The sequence below is a fragment of the Argopecten irradians genome, chromosome 1 (assembly GCF_041381155.1).
Source record: "Argopecten irradians isolate NY chromosome 1, Ai_NY, whole genome shotgun sequence".
In the NCBI taxonomy this organism is placed as follows: Eukaryota; Metazoa; Mollusca; class Bivalvia; order Pectinida; family Pectinidae; genus Argopecten; species Argopecten irradians.
Genome location: NC_091134.1, coordinates 25929742 through 25939321, shown reverse-complemented (window position 1 = coordinate 25939321; position 9580 = coordinate 25929742). Strand labels below are relative to the sequence as shown.

Below are 9580 nucleotides of genomic sequence, written 5' to 3'. Positions count from 1 at the left end.
TGATTGCGCATGCATCGAAGGCAAAATTAATTATTTTGAATTACTTTTTGTGTTAATTAGACATACAATGTATATATACACGATTAAACACATATTCTTGCTCAAATGATGGGTATCTTTTCGCTCTGTTGGCGGTTGAGCACCTTTAATAAATATAGTCACGTGATACGATTCGGAATTCCGACAAAACCCGAAGGTACTGAATATGGTGGAGATTGAAGGCGTTTTATTCAAAACCAGGAATATATGATCCCTAGATTTCGGCTCTTTTATAGACTGCCATATGGTTTTGGGGAGCTAAATCATCAAGTTACATGTCCATATTCAAATATCAAATGTTAAAACGACATTACAACTTTATCTAACCGGAAACAGCAAGTATCGGTAAACGGAGAACTGCCAAAATGGATGGAGGTGACAAGTGGTATCCCACAGGGAAGTGTTTTAGGACCGATTCTGTTTGTAATCTATATTAATGACCTTCCAAAATCTATTAAATCAGCCACTTACTTGTTTGCATATGATACTACACTTTTTAACTATAACGAAAACACAAATCTACAGGAGGATCTGAATCAATTCCAAAAAGGGTCTGATCGATGGCTTTTAAAATGTCATCCTTATAGATGTAAGGTTCTATATCTAGGGAAGAACCCAAATAAAATGACCCTACATTTATATAAAGACACTTTGGAAGAAAGAAAAGAGGTAACATTAGAGGAGGTCTCGATAGAAAAAGATTTTGGGATATCAACTGACAACAGCCTTAGCTTCAATGAACATATTTATGATGCCGTCAATAAATCAAATAGAATAATGGGAACTATCCGAAGATCCTAGAGTTATTTAGATAATCAAACATTCTGTCTATTATTTAAAGCACTTGTCAGACCATATTTGGAATATGGCGCCTGCATATGGAACCCGAACTTACAAACATAAATAAACGAGATAGAAAATGTACAAAGAAGAGCAACACAACAAATACCGGGAATGGAAGATCTAAGCTATGAAAATAGACTGAGGATCCTGAAGTTACCTACACCAAAACACAGAAGGCTTAGAGGAGACATGATCCAAGTATATAAATTGATACATGGAGGATATGATCGAGTCGTGGCAGAGGGATTTTTAATTCAAAATAATAACAAAAGAACTAGGGGCCACTCTTTGACATTAATAAAACGACGAAGTCGTCTGAATTTGAGAAAGTATTCATTCAAGGAGCGGATCATCAATCACTGCAACTCTCTTCCTGAAGCCGTGGTTATGTCACCATCATTAAAAACATTTGAGTCTCGCTTGGATAAACATTGGGGCAGCCCGAATGCTACTTTAATCATGAGATAGATAATACTGAATTGATTAATAATCGGGATGTATAGTATGATTAGCGATCTGGATATATAGGCATTATGCCTGCGTCTAGTATTATCATTATTATTACAAGCTAACCGATACTTACATTATATATATATCATTGGCTTCATAGGTAAAATATGTGATTTCGTTTAAATATCACATACAGTGTCACAGGGACCTGGCACGATTTTTTTTAAACTAACAGTATACATATATATATATATAATATAGTATCAAGGCACAGGCGTTTGTAATATATAATGAATATTAATGATAATCAAAAATCGGATCGAATCATATAGAAATCAATACAAGGCAAGACACTTTGGGCAGGACGATTTTTACCACAATTTTTCAAAGTTATTTTTTTAGTACTTACTGTGGTCAGATTTTCACAACACATACGCCGATATTTCCATTATGAATCGTAGTTTAAGTATCCATATAGTTAAAATGATTAATCCGTTACAGCTTGAGGTTATTAAACACGTTTGTCACCAGCTTTGAATTTTTCCGCCATCAGGACGGTTCGTCGGACCGGAAGTAGGTCAGTGTTCCGCAGTGAATGATTGTTCGGAACTCACATTGACACCGATTATACCGTGTTCCGAGTAGAAAAAGTTCGGGAAAACTGTAAGCAAAACATGGATAAACGACTAAATGAGTTAAATGACCATAATGTCATCCTTACCGGGTATCCTGGGACGGGGAAATCATATACTGTAGCCAAGTTTATAGATTTATGTCTGTACAAGGGTAAGAAAGTAGTTGCCACTGCAAGTACGGGTAAAGCTGCAGTAGTTTTGACGGAGGCACTGGAAAAGCTGAATGTTCACAAGACTTGTGTAACAATTCACAAATTCTTTGGAATTTTAGATGGACGGTTTAGTGATGATGAGATGGTTGAGCTGATGTTCAATGATGAAAGGTATGAAAAAAGGAAAAGAGAACTGCTGGAAACAAATGTATTAATCATCGACGAAGTAAGCATGATCAGTAAAAAAACATTTGAGCAGGTTGAACATGTATCTAGGGCAGTGAAAAACAATGATAGACCATTCGGTGGTATGCAGGTTGTGTTATGTGGAGACTTTTATCAGCTTCCGCCCGTACCTTCCCCACATTATGGTGATGATGGCAGTTATGTTTTTTCATCTGACCTCATAGATTGTTTTCACCATGTAGACCTGACTACGGTGCATCGCCAAAGAGACGAGGACTTATCTCGTGCAATAAGTGAGGTTGCAAGGTAAAGTTTGCAGTAGCAGTTACATTATAGATAAATGTTGAAATCAATGTTTATAGTTCAAGTTTATGTACAAATTATGGTTATCAATTAATTAACTAAAAAGATTAGATGTATTGTCATGGATTACAATGGATTTAATACTAATTTACTTCTACATAATGAAATTTGGAGATCATAAATAAATCACATTGAATAAAACCTGGTGAAAATGTGTCGCTCAATATTTCTCCTTAGTGAAGACCAATATATGCCCTAGTATGCCCCATCTTGTGACTACACATAGCCCCTGGGCAATAACCTTTTCAAAATTATTAGTCTGTTTTAACATACAAATGTATACATACATGTACATGTATACAATATTTATGATACCAAAATCAAGTAAATTTGTTATGAAATAATTTACATTGTATAAATGATATATAATGTACATTTGTTTGCTCATTTCGAAATGCATGGGGTCATGGTGGCCAAGTGGTTAAGCGTCACCGCCAATAATCACTAGCCCTCCATCTCTTGGTTCAAAGTTCAAATCCCATGTGGGGCAGTTGCCAGGTACCGACCGCTGGTCGATGGTTTTCTACGGGTACTCTGGCTTCCTCCAAAACGTCCTTAAATGACCTTGGCTGTTTTTAGGAAGTAAAACTTAAACAAACAAACAAAATAAAATACATGTTGTTACGCTTGTTGTAAGGTGGTAGTTTACATGGTATACACTTTCCTTATAAATCTTTTGTATTAATTTATGTTCAATTTCAGAGGTCAGCTAAAGGAAGACAGCACTTTCCTTCTCCGTCGACTTGCGCGACCTCTTCCTCCTGGTGATCCACCTATCCACTTATATGGCAATAACCTTGATGTTGATATTCACAATGCTCGGTGTCTAATGGATTTGGAAGGTACACAATTGTATCATATTTCATGCATACAATGAAGTTTATTCAAGCACAAGGGTTTGTTATGTACGGAAGCCCAGAAATGCCACGGGGGTGTTAGTTTTATTTGGGGGCCGCCACTTAATTGGCTGCTTGTGTTATAGAAATAAATAATTGGCGGCCGCCAGATAAATAAGTGGTGGCCGCCCGATAAATTAAGTGGTGACTGCCAGATAAATAAGTGGCGGCTGCCAGATAAAACTAACACCCCCGTGGCACTTCAGGGCTTCAGTACTAATGAATACCCTAATACTATTATTTGTGAGTGGAAATCACATTTGGTGCAGTTAACGTTGCCAGGTACTGACCGCATGTCATGGGTTTTCTCCGGGTACTCTGGCTTCCTCTACACCATAAACTTAAATGACCCTGACTGTTGATAGGACTTGAAATTAAAGCAAACAAAAATAATACTAAACGAACTGTTCATCTACCTCCTTGATGAAAAATAACAATCAATTCTTAGATAATGTCTTTTTAAAAGTGTATGTGCTGTTTTTAAATTCCACCGGGGTGATTGAGTTGAAACATGCCTGGAATGAAGGTCCTGACCAAGTGTTGATGTATTTTTGGCCAGTAAGAAATCAAAGATGGCCCCCAGAGCAGCCATCTTGAAAAGCACATTTTGAACTTCTTCTTAAGTTCCAATGGTAGAATTGAGATGAAATTTGGCAGGGATGTAAGGAAAGAACACACTCCATAAATTTTGTTCCTTTTTGGCTTTGAAAAATAATTACTTTGACAGTTATGACAGCCATTTTGTGACATGATAGCACAATTACTGTTTTTAAAAAACCTATTTCAAAGGCACACTTCCTCTTGGAATTTAAATGACTGTTAAGGCCCTTGGGCTTCTAGTTATAATGGTTTTGCTGTTCAAAATGTTGTATTAATGTATATTGACTATTATTGAGCAGATCCATTGGCCTGATGAGTTATTAATGTGTATTTGAGATGTCTCCAAGCACTTTTCTTTTCTTGGGAACAGCAGAAACTGTTGCCCCATATGAGTATGGGTCTGCACTTATTTGCCCTACATTGGATTTCCTACCGCGGGATTTTGAAGACTGTCCGAGAATCACAGCATTCATCGTACTTCGGTAAGCTTGATAAGTTGGGTGAGTGTTGTTCCCATTGTGGATTCCCCGTACCTGGCAAAAGTTATTTTCTATAATGTCTGAATTATACCTTCCAGGGAAAATGGAGGATTTGGGAAAATCCTTCAAATGGATTTTACAGACTTCCACAAATGTTGAGATCAAACTAATTTGATCGTTGAAGCATTTCCTGCTAGGAAGACATTTCTCTTTGTCCTTTAACGGCATCTCATCAAGTGCATTTACTTCTTCTCGCCATTCAAATAACCATGTTTTGATTTTATTGAGTTCTGCTAGCCGACTGTCCTGCAGAGAAGAAATTGGTCTCTTGTCTCTGAAAATGGATATCAATGCACTTGTTTGATAAAGGAAGTCAACCGCTGCATCAAGAGCCGATCCATTTTTCAGTGAATTTTGAAATGCCAGCATCAAGTTCAAGAAGTCTTTATCTAGCATTTCCTCAGCTAGATGGTTTCTCATTTTCTCAGCACTATCAGGGTATAAGTGTAAAGAGGTTATTTTCCTGTTGACACGTCGAGAGTTAGTAGTTTCATCCCATCTAACTGCATCTACCCACATCTGCCAGAGTATGTATTGTCCATTCTTTTGAAGGTGTCGAGTGTGGTGTTTCTCAAGTCCACTTGAAAGTAAGGCATTTCGTAACTTCTTAACATTGTGAGAAAAGTCCTGCGAATGTGCAACCTTGCGAGAGAGATTGTGGATATTTAGACTCATGTATGAGTTTTCCTCTGCATCGGCATCATCTTTGAAATGCATCCGCATAAACTGTCTATTTTGATCCCCACCATCCTGAAGAATGTAATCTGTGAAGAATCCCCATGATTGTAAAGCAGAAATTATGTCCCACAGGATATTATATAGTTCTGGAGCAGTGACAGTGTTAGTTGGGTAATGAGCTAATGGAAACCGAAATCCGGTGTATCCTAAAAATGTTACTTGCAGAACCTCGGTTGCCAGGACCGGTTCTGACTTACCACTTTTTATAGCATTTAAGGAGTCCCCTTCTACACCAGTTTCCACAAAACCAACCAACTGGTCTTCCTTACCTTTTGTGTTAAGAACTAAGGCTTCTTGGATTTTTGTTTCGTCATGGATAATTCCACCATAATAGCCAGATGGTGGTAGGTTAACTTTCTGAGCTGTGTTGAACATCCACTCTAGGATTTCTTGGTTAATTCCAGATGTTTGTGATAAGGTATTTTTGTAACGCTGGAGTGTTCTTCCCGAAGGTAAATTAAACAGATTGGCACCTTTAAAATTTTCATAAGACCTTGGACTTCTGCACCATAGTTCCAGGCAGGTCCTGATAGTGTCCTTGTCCCACCTAACACCATGCTTTGATCTGATAAGGTTTTTGTGTTGATCTTGGAGAAATGCCTGCATTTCTGTGGATGCACTTGGAAAAACACTTAACAGGATATTTGAAATATCCTCTGTATCTTCCTCAGAAACAATTTTTGCTGACTTTGAATTTCTTTGTTTGAAATCTGATATGTTCTTTATACAATTACGACATGCATGACCTTTAGATAATATTGTTACTACACAATAACAGTTTGAACACCTCAACTTTCTGATGCTTTCTTCTTGTCCCAAAACAATATTCTCTGCAAACACATTCACAGGGATTAAACTGTTGTCTATATCTTTTACACCAGTGCATAATTGAATCAGGTTTCCAATGTAGAGAATGTTATGTATGGTCCTGTATGTTAATTTGTCAAACACATCTGATATTGAAAGTCGTAATAAATCTACAATATTTCCGCTGACTTCCATTTTCCAACATTTGTTTTGAAAATCTATTGACACTTTCTTCAGTACTTGATTTCCATTAATAGATATATTGGCCTTGATATAAAAAACATGGTTTTCGTCTTCTTTTTGTGAGCAGAAGTAAGGGAAGGTAACTTTTGACACATCAAAGTTTTCAGCAGTAACACAGTTATATGTTTGATCTTCACATTGCTCCTCTATAAAGTATCTAACGCCACTATACACAAGTTTTCTTTTTCCATTTCCACCATCTCTCAATTTTGACATTTTAACACAAGGAAAAACAGTTTGAACATATTTCGAAAAGATGTCCATTGACATGGCTGTATATGAAGGAGTTTCTATAAACTGGTGATCATTAAATCTCTGTAGCAGTTCATTCTTCTCTATTTTTCCATTTGAGTCTTCTTCTAGGTGAAGGCAAAGCCTGTAAATAAAAAAAAGTTCAATTATTTTTGGGTATTTGTAGATATTTTAAATCTTAACTTATTTTTCAATGAATTAAAGAAGAATAACACATCAATTTACAAAATTATAGTACAAATTTAGTACATTTCACCATATGGCATTGGTAATTGTCTCAAGGTCATTCATTTGAAAATATTTGAACATATACCTTTGTATTTGGTTACAGTGAAGGGTATTATTACATGGTTATGTACTAATACCAATTAAATATTATTAATGAATGGGAGTTTTGTTTAATTAGAGCCCTGCATGAAATGTAGGTGCCCTGTCCATCTGTCTGTGATCAGGGGGGGGGTGTCGAGATTTATTACAGCTTCCCCGGGTATGTCACAGTTCTTGAAATACATGTAGAAACAATTGTTTTATATCAAATATTCTAAAGTAATTGATGATTAGTTGATGCATTTTGTATTAAGCAGGGCCTTTCTGATGGACAGTCAGTTTTCTAGTTTAGTTAAACATCCTATAAACATCCAGGGTAATTTTTAAGGAAGTTTCACATCGGAAGCCAGAGTACCTGGAGAAAACCACTGACTACTGACCTGGCAAATGTCCCACATGGGATTTGAACTAGCAACCCTGAGGTGGAGGGGCTAGAGATCATGGGCTGATTATGAGATGACTTTAGCACTCTGCCACCACGGCCCTGTGATAAATTATATTTTACATTACATTATGTTTCAATCAATCTTTTTTGCTTTTCACATTTTCTAAACTATAACTTATCATGACTCATAATTTTTTCTTTGTTTTAAAGATATACACAAAGTGTTTTATAAATCAGCAGTATACACAATTAAAATTAATTTAGCAGACAGTTGAACAGAATGATATATTGGTTTAATCTCAATCCATTTTTTGGCAGGTGAAGAAGTTGTGTACAAGTGTACAGATGAAGGTGACACATCAGGTGTTAGGGCCAAAAGTGAACTACATCTGAAAGAAAATTGCCCTGTGATTCTCAATGTCAACCTTTCGGATGAATTAGTTAATGGACTTTGTGGATTTGTCGAGAGATTAGAAACGGGCCAAGTATTTGTGCACTTTCCGAGTATAAACAAGACACAGAAAATCACACCATACAATTACACAAAATACTGTGTTTTACTAAAAAGGGACATTGGACGACGGGTACAAATTCCTCTTGACCTTGGGTTTGCTCTGACCGTACACAAATCACAGGGATTAACCATGAGACGTGTCACCATGGAATGCAGGAATATGCGTCAATATGGGCAACTTACAGTTGCTCTTAGCAGGACAACCTGTAAGAAAGATCTGCAAGTTAAAAATTTCAACCCTTCAGGAGTGCGGAAACCTCCTCAAGAGGTTGTGAAATTTTATGAAAGAGCTCCTCTTCCACTGAAAATAACGCTGGAGTGTTGTAGACACAAAGAGAATAAGAAAGGAAAAACTGGCGATGATGATGATGATGATGGTGGTGGTGGTGATGGTGGTGATAATGATGATGGTGATGGTGGTGATAATGAACCGGAGGACTATGACACAGACGATGGTGATGATGCTGATGAAATTGAGAAAATTTTGGATGAGATTGAGAAAATGTCAAAACCTGATCAAAACACAAAGAAACTTCCAGAAGATATCAATGTTACAGCAATTTTAGGGGAAGTGAAAAATTGTCAGGAAAGAACAGAGCAACAGAAGAAGGAGAATGCTGTGGTGAAAACTCTACTTGAAAACCAGGATAGCACTCACCAGTTTATTACATATTTATTTAACTCTATTTCGGCCTTATTAGACAATTTACCATCAAAATCTCTAACAAACAAAGAAATCCATTTATTTTACAGAGAATACAACTCGCTTGTCTGTTCACCTGAACACCGTATTCAAGTTCAATATTTATTTGGGCACAACCTTTCACCAGCACATGACAATATCATTGGGAAAATTGCAACAAAATTAAGGAACTATTTGATACACGCTAAAGCTGAACCGTGCAGGAGTAAACTGCAGGCTGAAATTACTGAACAGACAGGCAAGGAGTTTACAGAATCAGAAGAAGGACGAAGCAAAATAAGATACATTGCTGGATGGTGCATATCTTCGCTACTCAAAAAATCAAAGAAAAGCATTTCAGGCTCTCTTTACAACAAGAACAGGGTAAAAGAAACAGAAAATTTTATTTCACAGCGACAGTTCCTGGAAAGCTTACGTGCAGATTCAACGGAGTGCGAGGACCAACATTCACTCAAAGAAATTTTTCGGAAGCAGAATGTTGGTCGCAGTCTTTTCATTGTTAATGATGCTGCACTTGCATTTTTCTTTTTGCTTGATACGAAAATCAGGACCTTACAAAACTCTTCAAATTTAAACTTACACAGGCAGAATTTCGGACATTTTTTAAAATCATCTCTTCAACATGATGCTGTCTTAAGAAGTACATGGGGAAAATTATTTATGGAGCCTTCAGAAATTGTCAAGTTACTTTTTGATGAAGTCGTATTCAAATATGTGCGTATGTCGCTATCACAATTTAGGAAAGAATATATGGACATCAACAGGGTGAAAAAGAAGGCAGCAACAAGAAAACAAATAACATGTCGAAGCAAAAGCAAAGAAAAATTCAATTTTCAAACTTTATTGGAAGACAAAACAAGGGACAAACTAGCCTCTCATAAAAGACTGCAAGCAGAAGTGTTAGGCAG

General features: G+C 36.7%; 1 protein-coding gene across 1 annotated transcript; it reads left to right on the top strand.

Moving 5' to 3' along the window:
- Nucleotides 1-2006: 2006 nt before the first annotated feature.
- Nucleotides 2007-4477, top strand: LOC138320124 (uncharacterized). The gene is made up of 3 exons (XM_069263210.1): nucleotides 2007-2611; nucleotides 3371-3510; nucleotides 4464-4477. The coding sequence occupies exons 1-3, from the start codon at nucleotides 2007-2009 to the stop codon at nucleotides 4475-4477; spliced, it is 759 nt and encodes a 252-aa protein (XP_069119311.1).
- Nucleotides 4478-9580: the final 5103 nt, after the last annotated feature.

Coding starts and splice junctions, on each gene's coding strand:
- LOC138320124 (XM_069263210.1), top strand. CDS start 2,007: ATGGATAAACGACTAAATGAGTTAAATGACCATAATGTCATCCTTACC. Junction 2,612..3,370: donor GCAATAAGTGAGGTTGCAAG/GTAAAGTTTGCA, acceptor GTTCAATTTCAG/AGGTCAGCTAAAGGAAGACA.